This window comes from Chiloscyllium plagiosum, chromosome 14 (genome assembly GCF_004010195.1).
Source record: "Chiloscyllium plagiosum isolate BGI_BamShark_2017 chromosome 14, ASM401019v2, whole genome shotgun sequence".
Classification (NCBI taxonomy): domain Eukaryota; kingdom Metazoa; phylum Chordata; class Chondrichthyes; order Orectolobiformes; family Hemiscylliidae; genus Chiloscyllium; species Chiloscyllium plagiosum.
The window spans coordinates 16,570,642-16,589,455 of NC_057723.1; the positions used below are offsets into that span (position 1 = coordinate 16,570,642).

Here is an 18,814-nt window from a genome sequence, read left to right on the forward strand (position 1 = left end):
TTGCTTGCATTAGTGAATGTGCTATATTTTGGTATCCTGGATACATGAATAGGGAAAGAGACAGCTGGAGATAAGAGTTAAGTTGACTTTCATTTTTGTACTGAAATTATGAATGTAATATTGGGTGTATTTTTACATGTCAAAGGGGATATTATCTTTCACTTCCTGCTTACATGAAGTTGAGGAAGGCAAATCTTTGCAGGTCCATGCAAACATTTATGGTACACTGTCAGCTTGCAATTCCATCAGAAGTCTGACTTATAGGATGGAGAGAACCTGATCTTGTCACAGTCATTAACTACAGATCTACAAACAGATGAGATTACTAAATAGTGATTAGCTTTAAAGAGTTGCAATGGAATCCTGTCTTTGGACTTTTTTAATCTAATCGTTAAAAATACTTTAGTGCAAAAGTTGTACTCATACATACCAGTTATTGAGAGATTCTATTGAGCTCAAGTAACTAATGGAGAATCCTACTAAGCTTAAATTGATCACTTTTTATGATTTGATTCAGTTTAACACTTTTGGATAGAATCAATCTATGAATGTTTAAATTCAATTAATAAAAAATAACCTTGGAGCATTTGAAATTGCAAACAAAAAAAAATGCTTTATGCAGTGACCAAAATAAGTGTTAAGAATTTTGTCATCTTGATTACTTTTCAACAGCAATTGTGACCTGAACTGTTGAGTCCTGCTCACATCCAGTGCTATTTATTTTCGTTTGTGCTTCTGACCTGAGGCCGCGTTTGTGTGTGTTTCTGCGGGGGAGGAAAACAAACAGCTACACATATTTCGATATTGTCTGTAGTTTGCTACTTTGCTTGCTCTGACGTCTCACGTTTCTTAAACTTCATAGAATGCATCCCCTTCCAGAAATGAATGCTGTCAGTGGATCAAGATTAAATTAATGAGCAAACGTTATCGTGCAAAGTAATTTGTTCTTTTATTTTAGAAAGGGGTGGGAATCTGCGGCGTGTTGAAATGGGCGATCTTCTCATTTTGTGAAGAAGGGTAAGGTAGATGTGCAGCATTCCCTGGGGCACCAAAACTCATTGTGCAATTGAACAGATACCTGAATCAATATCCTATCTCTTCTGTGGTACATCATTGGTCAGTCATGATGAGAGTTGACAGAGAATGGGAAGTCAGGTGCGAGACAAAAGCTTCAGACAAAGACAGAATGGGGTATTGTTGAAGGAGGGGCAGGGAACCTTTATTCCGAGTTGCAGTGGGTGGGTCGGACTGCTTTGTGAGCTGGGTGTGTTTGGGGAAGGAGGACAGCAGCCAGATGTATCTGTTAGATGGTGCCGCTGGTGCGGGGAAGATGAACAGCTTGATGTCGCGGTTTAACTCGCTGCTGGCCTTCACGGTGACAGTGTTGGCGGCGCTGACCTTCCTGGTGTTCCTGAGTACAATATTCCAGCAACCCCGGGTACCCGTCAGCATCCGTGTGAGCGGCATCTCTCTGTGAGTGTGGTACCCAACAGCCAGGGGCCGCTGGCTCAGCTCATCATCCTGCAGCAGGCTGTGGGTTGGTGTGTGTGGACCCATCCCCTCTGACCCACAGTGGAAACCCCGCCGGAGATCTGACTTTGTGCCAGTTCCATTCCGGTTATAATTGTGATGAAAATCTGGGGGAGGGAGGTCTTTTTTTTAGAATGAGAAGACTGAAGGGTGGCCTAAAACAGGTAGCTGTTTAAACTTTTATAGGTTAGGCAGACAGAAGATATCTCTACTTGTGAAGAGTCCAAACCCAAACCCCACACAAGTATATCTTCAATAATTAATTCAGGAATAATACCACAGAGTGGTAGACTAGGGCACTTGCTACTGTATGATTAAGACCATAAGGCCTAGGAGTAGAAGTAGAGTATTCTGATCATTGAGATAATTGACGAGCTTGCCCAGCAGTTCAGTGAGCGAACCAACTCATTCACAATCTACAGATCTTCGTGAAAACCTTTCAGATCATTAAGTCTAAAGTGCTGCTCATTGAGGGTGATCTGATAATCCTCAATTCCAATTTCCTGTCTTTTCCCCATGACTCTTTATTGTCTTACTGATTAATAATCAATCTCAGCCTTAAATGGACTCAACAACCCTGCCTTTACAGCTTTCTGTGGTAAAGAATTCCACAAATTCCACACCCTTTCGGCAAAGAAATACATTCTCATTTCTCTTAACTGGGTGACTCCTTACTTTGAAATTGTGCACTTTGGACCTTGACTTTCCCAGGAGGGAAAATGGCCTTACCATAACTACCTTGTCAATTCCCCTAAGAATCATGAATGTTTCAATAAGGTTGCTTGTTATTTTTCTAAACTTTGATGATTACACTTCCAACTCACTCAACCTCTCAGAAGACATTCCCTCCATGTCTGGGGCTAACCTACTTCTTTAGACTGCCTTCAGTACCAGTTTTTTTTTTAAATGAAAGTTGATTTCTTTATTAAATAAAATGACAAGGCAAGGGTGAATGTGTTTCCAAAGCTGTTAGCTGTGTTGTGATTGTGGAATAGATGTCATTCAATCATTCTACACAAATTTCAGAACTCACCCAGACAAATCTGTAACTATTAACAGTCTGCCAGAAGTTACAGAGAAAACATCCAATACCAGTATATCTTTCCTTCGATAAGGGGACCAAAGCTCTTCACAGTATTCCAGCTGTCATCTAATTAGTGTCCTGTATAGTTTTAACAAGACTTCCCTTTTTTTATATTTGATTCCCTTTGAAATAAAAGCCAATATTCCATTTGCCTTACCTATTAACTACTGAACTTGACTGCTGGCTTTTTGTGATGTATGCACAAGGACCCCCACATTCCTCGGTGTTGTAATTTTCTGCAATTTTTCCACATTTAAATAACATTCAGCTCTTCTATTCTTGTCAAAGTGCATGATCTCACATTTGCCCCCATTTTATCCATCTGATACATTTTTGCCCACAGCTGAGTTGCAACTAGCATCGATGCCTTTAAAGGGAAACTAAGGAAGGAGATGAGGGAGAAAAGATGAAAATTATATTTATTAAAGTAAAATATTGCAGTAATTTGAAATAAAACAAAGTGCTGGAGCAACTCAGCAATTCTGCAGCATCAGTGGAGACAGAAAGAGGTAATGTTTCAGTCCAATATGGTTTTGATATGTGTGCTAAAGAGGCATATCAGACTTGGAACATTACCTCTGTTCTTTCTCCACAGATGCTGCCAGACCTCCAGAATTTCTCCAGAATGAAGTGTTAGTCAAGTGAGATCAAGTGAGTTGGGAGATGCTAGCATAGACAAAATGACATGTTTCTGGATATTCTCTTTTGAATGTTTCTTTGTCTAACACAACACAACTGACTTGTTTTGATTTCATTTTAAATAACCTGATAATTTAGAAGAATGTTATCTGAGGATTGATGTACGAGTTTCTAAACCTTAACTCTAATCAAATTTTTAATATTTCTGCATCATAACTTTAAAATGTTATAGATGTATAGGTTTTAGTATCCTGGTGATTAATAACTTGATAGCTTTCATATATGTCATCAATCATAATACTGTTCTGACTCAAGACAGGAGAAATTCTATTATATTTTGTTTTGTACCTTTGAGAAATGAGGTACATTTGTTTAATGTCTTTTATGTGACCGGACATACCAAGCTAATTTTCATTGAGCACAAGAAAAGATTGAATTTAAAAATGATCTGAAGTGATTGAGGATAAAGAGAGTTCAGGCAAGGAAATGAGGTTTCAGACATATTTGAGGAACATGGCTATGGTGGCTAAGGTCCATAGTGGAGCAATAGAAAAAGAAAGAGCTGTCAAGTGATTAATTATCAGAAGAGTCTGTAATAGATTATAGAGTGAAATCAAGATGGAATGTGAAGATTTTGAAAACAATGTGCTGAGACATGTGGAGATCAACAGAGCTATAAAATGTAGGGCTTTTGCCCGAAACGTCGATTTTCCTGCTCCTCGAATGCTGCCTGAGCTGCTGTGCTTTTCCAGCACCACTCTAATCTAGACTCTGGTTTCCAGCATCTGCAGTCTTTGTTTTTACTTATTATAAAATGTTAGTGTTGGTTGTGTTGGAAAACATGGAGCCTACAAAACCAAATGAATTGGTCATTTGCGGGTCAAAAAAGAATCAGTCTTTGTGGTCTTGAGACTTTTGACAGTGGGGAATTTGGGCAAATGATGTTTTGTAAAGTGGTTTTGTTGTTGGAGCAACTTAAGATTTGAAGTGGTGTTGCTGCTGGGGAGGATAGTGGTCTATTGCATCAGACTGTGTTGATTTTTTATTGAATAATATTGTCCTATTGGCCTCACCTTAATGTCATCTTAGTTATTTATTGTAACAAAGATTCATTTTATATTTGGAAGTCAGTTCTGCCATGATGGTCTAAGTTCCTTTCCTAAATTTAAACTGTCATTTAAATAAACATAGAGTAATAAAGTCATAGAGATGTACAGCATGGAGACAGACTCTTAAATCCAACTCGTCCATGCCGACCAGACATCCTAACCTCGTCCCATTTGTCAGCACTTGGCCTATCTCCCTTTGATACCTTCCTATTCATACACTCATTCAGATGCCTTTTTGATGTAATTGTACCAGCCTCTACCACTTCCTTTGACAGCTTATTCCATACATGCACCACACTCAGCATGAAGACGTTGCCACTTAGGTCCCTTTTAAATTTTTCCCCTCTCACCTTAAACCTATGCCCTCTCGATCTGGACTCCGCCACCCTAGAGAAAAGACCTTGTCTATTTACCATATCCATGCCTGTCATTATTTTATAAACCTCTATAAAGTCACCCCTCTGTCTTTGACCCTCCAGGGAAAACAGCCCCAGCCTATTCAGCCCTCCCTATAGCTCAAATCATCCAAGCCTGGCAACATCCTTGTAAATCTTTTCTGAACCCTTTCAAGTTTCATGATATCTTTCCGATAGGAGGGAGACCAGAACTACATGCAACATTCCAACAGTGACCAAACCAATGTCCTGTACAGCCACAACATGACCTCTCAACTCCTGAACTCAATCCTCTGACCAATAAAGGAAAGCATACCGAATGCCTTCTTCACTACCCTATCCACCTGAAACTCCAGTGTCAAGGAACTTTGAACCTGCTCTCCAAGGTCTCTTTGTTCAGCAACACTCCCCAAGACATTACCATTAAGTGTATAAGTCCAGCTCTGATTTACCTTTTCAAAATGCAGCACCTCACATTTATCTAAATTAAACTCCACCTGCCACTCCTCAGCCCATTGGCCACCTGATCAAGATCCTATTGTACTCTGAGGTAACCTTCTTCACTGTCCACTACACCTCTAATTTTGGCGTCATCTGCAAACTTACTGATTATACCTCTTACATTCACATTTATATAAATGACGAAAAGTAGTGGACCCAACACCGATCGTTGTGGCACTCCATTGGTCACAGGCCTCCATTTTGAAAAGCAACCCTCCACCACTACCCTCTGTCTTCTACCTTCAAGCCGGTTCTGTATCCAAATGGCTAGTTCTCCCTGCATTCCATGAGATGTAACCTTGTTAACCAATCTACTGTGAGGAACCTTGTCGAACACCTTATTGAAGTCTGTGTACATCATGTCCACCACTCTGCTCTCATCAATCCTATTTGTTACTTTTTCAAAAAACTCAATCAAGTCAGTGAGACATGATTTCCCATGCACAAAGTCATGTTGACTATCCCTAATCAGTCTTTGTCTTTCCAAATACATATAAGTCCTGTCCCTCAGGATTCCCTCCAACAACTTGCCCACCACCGACGTCAAGCTCACCAGTCCATAGTTCCTGGCTTTTCCTTACTACCTTTCGTAAATTGTGGCACCACGTTTGCCAACCTCCAATCTTCCAGCACCTCACCTGTGACTATCGATGGTACAAATATCTCAGCAAGGGGCCCAGCAGTCACTTCCTTAGCTCCCCACAGAGTTCTCGGATGCACCTAATGAATTCCCACAATTTTCAGTGTTGTGCAGTTTGGGAAATCCAGGCCATTTTTTTTCAAATCTTGCCTATTTTGATGTACTGAGTTTTCTGGCTCTGATGCCTTTCGAGCAATATCCAGTTATAAGTGGTATCAATCATTGGAGTGTTAGGAGTGAGCTGATGCAAAGCCTTTGATTAATACTCACTAAAGTCTCCCTCTTTGGTCTGTTTATTTTATAGAATAGTACAAAGGAGGATTAAGAAATAAGTTTTGTTTCCTATCTCAAAAGGGGATACTTGCAAGGATCTTCCTCTGAACCTCTCTCCTTCAATCTATTTTGGACTTGATGTTATGTTTCTTTCATCAGAACTTTTATGATTTATTGATATTTACTGGCTATGCTCCTCATTATCACCTAATCCTTTAATGCTCTTATTTTATAATATATGCTACTCAATTGGTCGTTAATCACAAATATTATGAAAAATTATACAGAAAATGACGCATTGTGTCTAAAACCTGATTTCTTTATTTGTTGACGGGATGTGGCCATCACTCACTACGCTAGCAGTTATTGTTCATCCATTGAAAAGATGGTGATGAGATGCCTGACTGAACCACTGCAGTTTACCCATGTGTTTCTAGAACTTTGACCTAGCAACAGTGAAGAACCACTGATATTGTCCCAGGATAGAGTCATAGAGTTGTAAACACAGAAACAGACCCTTCAGTCCAAATTATCTGCACTGACCAGATATTCTCAACTGATCTAGTCCCATTTTCCAGCATTTGGCTCATCTCCCTCTAAACCCTTCCTATTCATGTACCCATCCAGATGCTTTTTAAATGTTGTAATTGTACCTGCCTCTGGATGCTCATTTCATACATGCACTACCCCTGCATGTTGAAGTTGATCCTCAGGTCCTCTTTAATCTTTTCCCTCTCACCTTAAAGCTATGCCCCTAGTTTTGGACTCCCCTACCCGACGTAAAACATCTTGGCAATTCATCCTATCCATGCCCTTCATGATTTTATAAACCTTTATCAAGGTCACCCCTCAGCCTGAGCTCCAGGGTAAAAGACTCCAGCTTATTCAGCCTCTCCTGATAGCTGGAATCCTCCAATCCTAGCAACATCCTTGTATTTCTTTTCTGAACCCTTTCAAGTTTTAACAACATCTTTCCTACAGCAGGGAGACCAGAATTGAATGCAGTATTCTAATCATGTCCTCCCTAATGTCCTGTACAGTTGCAACACGACATCCCAACTCCTATACTGTTGAAGGCACTGACCAATAAAGGCAAGCATGCTAAACCTCTTCTTCACTGGCCGTGACTCCACTTGCAAGGAACTATGCACCTACACCCTTAGCTCTCATTGTTCAGTGGCAGTCCTAAGGGCCTTACCATTAACAATATAAGACCTGCCCTGGTTTGCCTTACCAAAATGCAACACCTCACATTTATCTAAATTAAAATCCATCTGCCAGTCTTCGGTCCATTGGCCCATCTGATCAAGGTTCCATTGTACTCTGAGATAACCTCCTTCACTGATCACTCCACCACCAATTTTGATGTCATCTGAAAACTCAGTAATCATATCTGCTATATTCACATCCAAATCATTTATTTAAATAACAAAAAGCAGTTTGGCTAGCACCAATCCTAGCAGTACACCGCTGGTCGTCAGCCTCCTGTCCAAAAAGCAACCCTCCGTCTCCTATCCTCAAGCCAATTTTGTATCCAATTGGCTAGCTCCCCCGGATTCCGTGTGATCTAACCTTGCTAACCAGCCTACCATGCGGAACCTTGTCGAACATCTGGGGTGGTGAGTGGCTTCGATGGGAATTTGCAGGTGGTGGTATACCTACTCTGTTCTTCATGTGGTAGAGACCATCATTTGGGAAGGTGCTGTCAAAGGAGACAGGGTGAGTTGCTGTAGTGTATCTTCTGGATTATGCACATGCTGTCACTCTGCATCGCTGGTGAAGAGAGTGAATTTTGAAGTTGATAGGTTTTTTTCAGATGATCATAATGATTTATTCTACAAACCACAGAGAAGTTATGGTCAATTTGATATACTAAGTAGTTTAATCATTGATTTACCCAATTTATTGTAACAATATGTGCAGTAAAAATGGTAAAACAAATATAAACTTGCTTTTAATATACACCCATTAATTTTACATCCTATGAGACTAAAGATTCCCTACAGTAATGATGTCACCATCATTACTCTTGCAGTGTGGATGTCATGATGCATGAAAGATATTACTGCATGGTTTTGATTGTTGGGCTTAGTATACAACATTAAGTGTCAGTTTATAGCCAGGTATTATGTGGAATTTGCTCCTGCACTTCATAATATTGGAACTGATTGAATTACTACCCAGTTGCTACCCACCAGCTAACGTGAGTGTGTGGTATACATGTCAAAGCTGTTTGTCTTTGCAATAGCAAAAACATCCATTGCCAGTGCAAATCTTAAAGCCTGTTCAGTCGAGCAAATATTGCAAAATGCTGAAAGATTTCTACTTTGAAAAAAAATCCTCTAGTCTTTTGCTTATGTAAATTGTAATACACTAGAATATTGCCAAAGTGATTGACTACCTGTTTTATTATCTACAAAATAAGACTTTTTGATTTCTATATCTTTATTGCTATTTTGAAAAAAAAATCAAGTATGTGAAATAATGAGGTAAAGCCTCATCTGCTGTAAACATACAGGATATAAGTGCACAGTACTGGACAAGAAGAAGCGTGTTACGTGTGTTTTGAAGTTTTTTTGCATCCATTTCAGAAAAATATATGAAGACTACACTGGAAACCATGATTTAGGATCCATAAATTTTAGCATTTTTGTTGATATCCTTTTTTAAAAATTGATTCAATCATTGTGCTAAGCAAGCTGAGGGCTAAGACATCAGCCATCCCAAGTTAGAGAGAAGATTGTTGGAATTGCTAAATGGTAAAAGACTGAAGTCCATCTGCATTGCTTTCTACCATACTGGTATTGCATGTTACAAAGAAAATGGTGTGTCTAATCATGGAATTAGATTACAACTGACACCAACACAGAAACATGCAAAATCCTTGGTCCATTGAGTTCTTCACTCAACTTGAAACATGAGAAGCATCAATATCCACCTCCTCCCATCAGTTACAGCATAGAACAAATATTTGAAGCTAACCAAAACAAAAAAAACACAATACCAAAAATAATAAATTAAATAAAAATGTCAGTAATCTGAGGAAACAATGGACGGAGCAAAGAAATCCAGAGGAGAAAAGATGAAACATTTTGTTCTGCACCAAGTTGCTAGAAACTAGAATGCATAAGACACTGAAGCCGCAGAAGGCCATTTTGCCCAGAGTGTTCTCTGCTGTTCAGTTACATCAGGGTAATCTGATAATCCTCAACGCCATATTCCTGACTTTTCCCCATAACCATTGTGTCCCTTAATTAGAAATCTGTCTCGGCATTAAATATTTAAACAACGAGCCTCTTCAACCCTCTGTGGGAAGGAATTCCACAGATTCACCACCATCCAAGAGATAGCTCTGTCTTGAATAGGTGATTCCTTATTCTGCGATTTTGCCATCTGATCTTAGACGTTACAACAAGGGGAAAAAACTACTCTACATTTACTTTGTAAAGCCCCCTAAGAATCTTATGTTTCAATAAGGTCTCCTCTTCTTTTACGAAATTCCAATGAGTGCAAGTCTAATCCGCTGAACCTCTCCTCACAAGAAAATCCAAACACAGGAGCAACCTCGTACATAGTACCTGAAAAAACTGTGCCAATTTGGACAAAGTGATGGTGTGGTGATATTATTATGGGACTAGTAATCCAGAGACTCAGGTAATGTTCTGGGTACCAGGGTTTGAATCCTGCCATGGCAGATAATGGAATTTGAATCCAATAAAAATCTGGATTTAAGGGTCTAATGATGACCTTGAATTCATTGTCCAGCAAATGTCAGAAAAATCCATCTGGTTCACCAGTGTCCTTGAGGGGAGGAAACTGCCATCCTTACCTCATCTGGACTATAGGTGACTCCAGACTCACAGCATTGTGGTTGACTCTTAACTGCCCTCTGGGATAGGCAATTAATGCTGGCCCTCATTCTGTGAATGAATTAAAGAAAAAACATCCAATAGATGTTTTCAGAAGAAGTGAATAGAGAAAATTGTGGAACTAATATGAAAGAGCAGGGAAATGGTAAATTTTGTAGCTCTTTCAAACAATCAGTATAGGCACAATTGGCTTGTGTGATTCTTGATCCAAGATGTGAAGCAACCAAGCAATTTGTGAAAATGACTGGGAATCATCGACCTAAAGTTACTTGTTCTTTCCAAGCATTTTATATAAACGATGTAATATATTGCCCACACTGAATGCTGTAACCATTTAAAGTGCCAATTTTATCAGTTCTCTGTCTCTCTTGAAAGTAGATTGCAGGAACACTCATGCTTGTTTGATGTTGTGCACCTGAAGAACTATGAATAGGATCAAGAAAAGGAAATTCAGAGTACAACCCGAGAAAGAAGTTATTATACAGTATTTTAAAATCACTTTCATTTGGCTAATCATCAATTTATCAAAGCAGTTGTTGCAGTAGAGGACTTCTATTGTGTGAATTGATTCTGAACCCATATTTTCTTTAACCATTTATTTACATCTCGGACCAGTATTCAACTGGAATGTTAAGCAGCTTTTCCTATATCTAACTGCAGAATATGCTACAGCAAAGAATGTAAGTTGAATTTGTGTAGATATTACGCTGTGCAAACTGTCGAAAATACATCTATGTGGATGTGCTATTTCCATATTCATTCCTTTAAGCATTATCTTTTTACCTATAATCCATGTTTTTCAGCAACCTGATTCCTTTTTATAGAGCATGAAAACAGCCCCTTTGGTCAAATTCATGCATGCCAACAAGATATCCTAAATAAATCTAGTCCCATTTTCCAGCCTTTGACCCATATCCCTATGAACCCTTCCCAATCATAAACCCATCCAGGTGCCATTGAAAGGTTGTAATTTTATCAGCCTCCATCACTTTGTCTGGTAGCTCATTTGATACACAGATAACTTTATCTTGAGAATGTGACTTGAAAGAAGTTCTGGGATTTATATATTAATGAACCAAAACCTGCAACCCATTCTAAAAGATGAAAGACGTAACAGCAATCTAATATATATCGTTTTCTTCAATATATCGTTTCAGTTGCACAACACTGTTTTGCTATAAATTCTGTGTCTTATGATCCTGCTCCACAGCTACCTGATGAAGAAGCAGTCCTCCGAAAGCTACTACTTCCAAGTAAATCTGTTAGACTATAACTTGGTGTTGTGTGATTTTAACTTCTACCTTCGAACTAGTCCTGTATCCAAATGGCTAGTCCTCCTGTATTCCATGAACTCTAACAGTACTAACCAGTCTACCATGAGGAACTTTGTTGAAGGCCTTGCTGAAGTCCATATAGATCATGTCCACTGCTTTGCCCTCATCAATCCTCTTTGTTACTTCCTCAAAAAACTCAATCAAGTTAGTGAGACATGTTTTCTCACGCACAATGTCACATTGACTATCCCGAATCCGTCCTTGCTTTTCCAAATACATGTAAATCCTGTCCCTCAGGATTCCCTCCAACAACTTGCCCATTGCTGATGTCCGGCTCACCGGTCTATAGTTCCTGGCTTTTCCTTACCACCTTTCTTAAATAGTGGCACCATGTTAATTTTAGTATTGCACAAGAGTATATTTCTGTTTACTTCTATGCCTTATAATAATATTTACATTGATATTATGGTGCAATCTTGAAATTCCTTCCTGCAACTATTTTAATTAGTTTGTTGAAATCTGATAATTCCTTTTTTTTTGTTCTGCACTAATTTACAACTTAGAAATTGAATCAAGTGGTTCTATGGGATAAAATTCTTCAGCGAGGAGTGAACACTAGACTTAATCTTCAGAATATGAGCCCTAAATATTTATTGTTGGATGATGGAAATGGCCTGATGTAAGTGAAAAATGTTTCTTATATACGAGAAAAGTAAAAGATTATTGATGAACTATAAAAGCTTTCTCATTGTTAAGTGCATTTTGCTCCTGTAGGATTCAATGTTTTGGAGGGTTGACATTTTGCACCAATTATTCTCTTAATTAAAATCAGAGTTTAAAGTAGATTTAATGAGATTACAATACAAGATTGTATTTCCCAGCTTTGGTGTTTCTACATTATTCTAAAGTTGATGATCAAGAAGCCTAAACTAGTAACTATCTATAAGTTTGTTTAATAACACTTATGAACAATGTCTTAAAATTTGTAATTCCAGGTTAAATTACTTAGCACTTAGAAATGCTTCAAATTATCCAGCATAAATTTGTTAAGGTTGAGTAACGTGACAACTTTAGAACTTTTGAAAATTAAATAAATGAGAGTTTTGAGAAGTCACTGGATAATACATCCTTTGGATGGCTTGTTTAAACAAAAAAAAACTTATAGGATAGGAAAGATGTAGTAGCACAGTTGGAATGTAGGGTTGCTAGATTAGGAACAAAGGAGTAGGGTTCACCTATCTTGCTGAAATTGCACAAGTGATGTATTCCAAGATTCAGTACGATTCACAGGGGGAAAAAAAAAGTGTATCAAAATTTGCTGCTAACAAAAATGTACAAGAACAGTAAAACCATTCAGGACTATGTAAATAGGAAAAATGGGATGTTGGGAGACATGAGGTACTAATGAAGAGAAATGTAAAATGCTCCCATGACCCTAATTCCACTGATCCAACCTTCTTTTCCTGATCCATTACTAGTTGATATTTAAAATTGTGTTCTCTCAGGCACATCTTCAAAACTGATGCCATTGTCTTTTCATCAAAATGATTACCCCATTTTAAAGCTTTGTTTTCTTTCCATTTTTTGAGTGCAATGTTAATAACCAGGTCTTAGCATCAACTTTGTATTTGAATCTCTCCAAATAGCTTTCTGTCCAACAGTAAAGAGCCCTCGTCCAATTCACATTTGGAATTGGTGCAGTATCCCATTATTGTTCTGCAGCTTTTGGGACAACTAGCCTCTTGTCTATTGTTTAACTCAGTGACACTGTTCTTGCTTGGTTCCATTCTTACCTCTAGCAGTGACTTTCCTTCCAATATTCCAATGGATTATAAGCAAACCGACATGAGAGTGGAATTTAAACCACAACCATATTAACCCTAATCTTATTGAATTGCAAATAGGCTTGAGGGCAAAATGGTCCTCTCATGCATCGTATGTTCCTGCATCATTAACTCTGAAGTCCACCTTCTTAGGTCATGTTCATCTTCCTGCTGTTCCTTGGTGACATCATCCAAAAACTCAGTACATGTAAGCAGACGATGCCCACTCCCTTTTCACTACTTCTCTCAACACTCTGCTCTAACATGCCTACTGGATACGTCATAACATCCGTTAGTTAAACATTAGTGATCTCCCTCTCCCTCCACTGTCTTGTTTGAAGCATTCTGGCAGCAACTATTATTCCTTTTTGACTTGGAGTTGGGCTCTGATTCCATATTCTCTCCATTGTGAGAAGCAGCAACTTTACTTTCCAAACAGGCTCATTAGCACTTCTGGGTCAACTAATGTATTGCTAAATCCTTTGTTCACGCTATTACACTTTAAGCCCTGACTAATCCACTGCTTCATGGCTTCATCACATCGTCCATAAACTTCAGCTCAGTGAAACTCTGCTACCCTAGCCCGCACTAAGTCCACTTTCACCATCACCTCATGCTCAACTGTTTCAAATAATGATTCTAACTTTTCTTGTCAAATTCCCTTGTGCCATCACCTCTTGTCTCTATACCTTTATCCAACTTTGCAATCCTTTGTAAAATCTGCATTCCTTCTGTCTTGGCCTCCTGTGCTCTCTGAAATTCCCTCATCATTGGGAGCCTTCCTTCGGCTACCTTGGCCCTGAGCTCTGGAATTTCCTTCCTAAACTTCTCCATCCACCTCTCTTAAGATTCAGCTTGAAAGCTGTCTTCGTGAATCTATTTTGTATCATCATTCTCTACTTCACCTTATGCAGTTTTCTTTGGCTTATTTTCGACTTTCATATGTTTACATTCCTTAAGACTTTTTACATGTGGAGGAACAAGAAAGTAAATATTCAATAAGAGTTCAGTCACTGGTGTGAATGTTTAGATAGCATTTCAAGTACAGTTTTCAACTTTTCCGCAACATTGCTTATTTAGTTGTTTTCACTGCTTCTACAAGATATTCTTATTTCCTGTAAGAAATTGGGAATTTTTACATGAATAATATGACATATTAGTGAAATACTTTTCTGCCTCTTGGAGTGATCAGGAATTTGTAATTTACATCCAGGGCTGAATAATTAATTTGAGCGTAACAGTATGGCACACTGACAGATTAAGTTAGTGTGAGCCTGTTCTATGCTGTCTATTTTGTTTTTGTGCAGATGGGTGGAAAGTGTTGTAAGAAGTGCTAAACTTTAGTAGCTTCAGAAGAAATAATTAAGCTCCTACACAAGAACAAGGTGTATTTTACTGTGCCTTTAACATAAAATATTGCAAGTTGCTTCACAGAAGGGTTATCAAATAAATTTGGCTCTAAGCCATACAAGGATACCAAAAGCATTGTAAAAATGGAAGTTTTGAGGAGCATTATAAAGAATGATGGAGAGGTAGACAATTTCAGGGAGAAGTGGATACTTCAGGATTTAGGTAGTAAATGCATGACCATTTGTGGTGTTGCAATTAAATTTCAGAATTGCAAGAGTGCAGGAGTAGTGTTGGTATTTTTCTGAGATTGTGATGATTTTCCTCTAACCCTTGTACTCCATTGGTATTATACTTTTTGAAAAAATAATGATAAACTGCTGTGGACGATAAATGTCACTCCACAGTGCAGAAATAGTACTTAGTGTTGTAACTTGGAACAAATGAGGGCAATTTTCAACATAAGCTAAAATGAATCTAAAGATCCAGCATTGACAAGACCATACTGTTGACCTTTTTCACTTTCTTTCTGTTCCTCCTCCCCTTAGAGGAAATAACGTCTCATTATCTCTTTCATGGAATATTGTTCCAAATGCTGGAATCTTGTATCTGATACCTGCTTCTGGACACAAAGTAATACCATTACCTGAAAAATATGAAAATATCAGAAGTTGTTGATAAAAAAAGGGTTGGTTACAGGTATGAACCATGAGACATGACAAAATTTGGAAAACTACCTAATTACAATGTCTAAACTTTTTGTAATTTAACTAAACAATGCAAAATGTTTTTAATAAAAGACTGCTGAAGAAAATGCACCTCTGTTTTTGCTTAGACTATTTTTAATAGCTGTTCAACTATGGTTTAGTTATTTTCTTGAACAGTGGTGATTATTCTATTCCAGATGAGGCATTAAATATACACAAAACAAACATCTGCAGATGCTGGAAATGTGAAACAGAAATTGCTGTAAACTCAGACGTTCGGGCAGCAACTGTGGGGAGAAATCAAAGTTAATCTTTTGAGTCCACTGACTGTTCTTCAGAACGTAAGTGTCCATAGACTCAAAACATTAACTCTGCTTTCTCTCCACAGATACTATCAGACCTGCTCAGTTTCTCCATCAATTTTGATTAAATATACATGTTGAGGATAACATTTTGGTGCAGTGCAAAAATCAAATTCATAATCCAATTAGGACATACAACTTTAATTATTATTTTTGCCAAGTGTTATTTTATTAATTGAGAAAGTTAAAACACACTAAAGTCACATTCAGGTAAATTAAAACTTTAAGTAAAATACAAATTCCCACAAGAATCAATATTAAAACTAGAGTTAACCTCTGTAGGGTCTTCTGTATCGGAAACAAACATTAAAACAATATATCCTGAAAGTTGAAATAATTTCCATTGCTAAATTTCTATGTTGATTGTGCAGCAGCAACTGAAGCATTCTGAGATAGTGATTACTCCCAAAGCTTCTCTGGGCTGCTATCACTGCTCGAGACCTGTTTTATGATATTTAGTACAAACTCACTCCTCCTGGGGATGGACAATCATTGTAATAAAGAGAGTACAATAGAATGTGGTCCATTCCTTTTTCGCAACAGGCAGGTGGTGTTTAAAAATACCAGTCAGTCAGGACTAGAGCACCTAAATTCCTGATGAAGGGCTTTTGCCCGAAACATCTATTTTACTGCTCCTCGGATGCCGCCTGAACTGTTATGCTCTTCCAGTACCACTAATCTAGAATCTGGTTTCCAGCATCTGCAGTCATTGTTTTTACCTAAAGCACTAAAAATCAGTTGTCTGATATAAAAGTCAAAAATCACACAATATTGGGTTATAGGCCAACAGATTGATCCAGCAGCGAGGCCTGCCTGAGGAAGGTGCGGGGCTCCAAAAGCTTGCAGTTTCAAAGAAACCTGTTGGACTATAACCCGATGTCGTGTGATTTTTGACTTTGTCCACCCCAGTCCAACACCAGCACTCTACATGATGATATAAAAATAGACAAGGGTTCACCCTTGTCCATGTTTTGAAGGAGGTGGGTGAGAAGAAAAAAATTCACTTTAAAGCAGTCCGAAGTGAGACTTTGCAACTCAATCCACACATGGTCTCCAAGAAAAGCTCAGAGAGTTATATAGTCCAGCAACAAAAATAGAAATTTCTGAAGAAACTCATTAAGTATGGGGACATTTATAAAGTTATAAACAAAGAGTTAATGTTTCGAGTCCAGAGATCCTCCCTCAGAACTTGGGCATGGTCAACTTTGGTTTCTGGCTCTGCAGCTGCTACCAAAGCTGCTGCCTGGAACAGACTGGATTTATAATCAGTCATACACCATGGTAACAGACCCTTAGGTCCAACTCATCTGCATCGAACAGACATCCCAATGTGATCAAGTCCCACATGCTAGCATTTGGCGAACACTCCTCTAAACTCTTCCCATTTAAATTCCCTTCAAAATGCCTTTTAAATGTCGCTTTTTTTTAAAGATTCTCAACACTTTGTTTTCGATTTGAATTATTGTTTCGTGACCTGGGCAGCGTCGGAGAAGTATCGCGATGAACAAAGGAGATCGTTCGGCCCTTCGTGTCTGCACCAGCCCTTCAAATGAGCGTTATGACTTGGTGCCAATGTCCGAATCGCCCCACCTCTCCCGCGGATTGGATGACTAATTGCCTCATGCGGGTAGTGAAGTACTGCAGACCCGAACCACTCGCTCTGTGTGAGAAGTTCTTCCTTAAATGCCCCGCACGTTATTATCTGCCGCTGATCTTACTGCTGTTTGGAAGATATCACCGTGCAGCAGTTGGGCACTGCTGTCCTTTACCAAGATGGCGCCTTTCGGCCGGCACTAGGTGAGGGATTGTGCCTGCGCACACAGGAAAGCGACCGGCTGTCGTCACGTCGCGTCTCCACGTGCCTAAAACGGCTGCTGGGATTGGCTGGGCCGCGGCCAGGGCCGATTGACGACCCGATCGGATTGGAGAAATCCAACGTAGCAACGGCGCCATTTTGTCCGAGGAAGGTGCGGAACTGGAATTGATAAAATCACCAGGAGTGGTCCCGGTAAGAGAAAATAAAACGCCACGGCGGCGGAGGCAGAGCGCGTGCAGACCGGAGGCGGCTGGTTTGTATTTGGGGCGTGGCGGCGTGGGATGTTTCAGGGATTTTCCCCTTTCCTCTCCTCCCCTCCCCCCCCCCTCCCTGTGTGGGCAGCGTAGGCAGAGACACAGGACAATAAGGCTGCAGCTCATTGGCCGTGAGTATGTGAGCAGCAGAGAGCCCGAACCTGCTGGGATCATGGTGGAGGTGAGGGAGAGGGAGAGGCAGAGCTAGGGGGAGAGCATAGGGCAGGGGCGTGGGGGAAAGAAAGAGGAGATAGGGGTAGAAGGCTGGAGGAGGAAGGGGTAGGTGAGGTTGGGAGCTGGCAAAGTCGGGAAGAGTAGGGCGAAAGGAGAGCAGGCAAGGGGGAAGACAGAGGAGGTGAAAAGCAGGCAAAGAAACGTGGTGACAGGATTAGGAAAGGGCAGACAAAGCAGGAGGACAGAGGGGGAAAGTGAAATGGTTAAGTGGAAGGATAGGAGGGGAAGAAGACAAAAGGGGGATGAGTGAATGACAGTGTGGACTGAAGGCAGTTGTAACAAGAAATGCTTGATAGCACCTCAAAGACCCTGGGCTTTAGTAATTAAGTGGCCTCCTCTATATTGGGGAGACAGGCCGGCTACTTGCGGAGCGTTTCAGAGAACACCTCTGGGACACCCGGACCAACCACCCTGTAGCTCAACATTTCAATTCCCACTCCACCAATGATATGCAGGTCTTTGGACTCCTCCATCGTCAGACCACAACAAAACGACGGTTGGAGGAAGAACGCCTCATCTTCCAGCTAGGAACCCTCCAACCACAAGGGATGAACTCGGATTTCACCAGTTTCCTCATTTCCCCTCCCCCCAGCCTGTCTCAGTCAAATCCATCAAATTCAGCACCGCCTTCCTAACCTGCAATCTTCTTCCCGACCTCCCCGCCCCCACCCCAGTCTGACCTATCACCCTCACCTTGACCTCTTTCCACCTATCACATTTCCGACGCCCCTCCCCCAAGTCCCACCTCCCTACCTTTTATCTTAGCCTGCTAGACAAACTTTCCTCATTCCTGAAGAACAAAAGAAGCCAAATTATATAAATATCGAGCGTTTGTCGAATTCGGTGTGTGTTTTGTCCCTTCCTTGTGACTTGCAAGTGTACAAATAAATGACACTACTGCTTCAGATTTTTGTCTCGGACTGAAATTATTGAAGTGAGTGAGCTTTGTTTCTCACA

The 18,814-nt window shown here is 39.8% G+C and overlaps 2 protein-coding genes across 8 annotated transcripts in view; both read left to right on the forward strand.

The window, feature by feature from the left end:
• Positions 1-77: 77 nt before the first annotated feature.
• On the forward strand, positions 78-15,325 carry LOC122556524 (signal peptidase complex subunit 3-like). Its single transcript, XM_043703261.1, has 5 exons — positions 78-1,473; positions 8,763-8,827; positions 10,644-10,720; positions 11,878-11,993; positions 15,033-15,325. Exons 1-5 carry the CDS (start codon positions 1,295-1,297, stop codon positions 15,160-15,162), a joined length of 567 nt encoding a protein of 188 aa, XP_043559196.1. The 5' UTR covers positions 78-1,294; the 3' UTR covers positions 15,163-15,325.
• Positions 15,326-16,201: 876 nt separating this feature from the next.
• The window catches only part of hmgxb3 (HMG box domain containing 3), a 95,026-nt gene continuing 92,413 nt past the window's right edge, over positions 16,202-18,814 (forward strand). For 4 of the 7 annotated variants that reach the window (XM_043703262.1, XM_043703270.1, XM_043703269.1 and 1 more), the window contains exon 1: positions 16,202-17,561. The gene's annotated coding sequence lies outside the window, so the exon portion shown is untranslated. Of the gene's footprint in view, positions 17,623-17,734; positions 17,755-17,782; positions 17,805-18,814 lie in introns of those variants that run through there. The other 3 variants (XM_043703263.1, XM_043703268.1, XM_043703266.1) reach the window with 3 other exon arrangements.

Excerpts from the sequence above, each read along its gene's own strand:
- LOC122556524 (XM_043703261.1), top strand. The coding sequence starts at position 1,295 with ATGTATCTGTTAGATGGTGCCGCTGGTGCGGGGAAGATGAACAGCTTG. Across the intron at positions 8,828-10,643 it reads AAATTTTAGCATTTTTGTTG|ATCTCGGACCAGTATTCAAC; the intron begins ATATCCTTTTTT and ends CCATTTATTTAC. Across the intron at positions 11,994-15,032 it reads GATGATGGAAATGGCCTGAT|AGGAAATAACGTCTCATTAT; the intron begins GTAAGTGAAAAA and ends TCCTCCCCTTAG.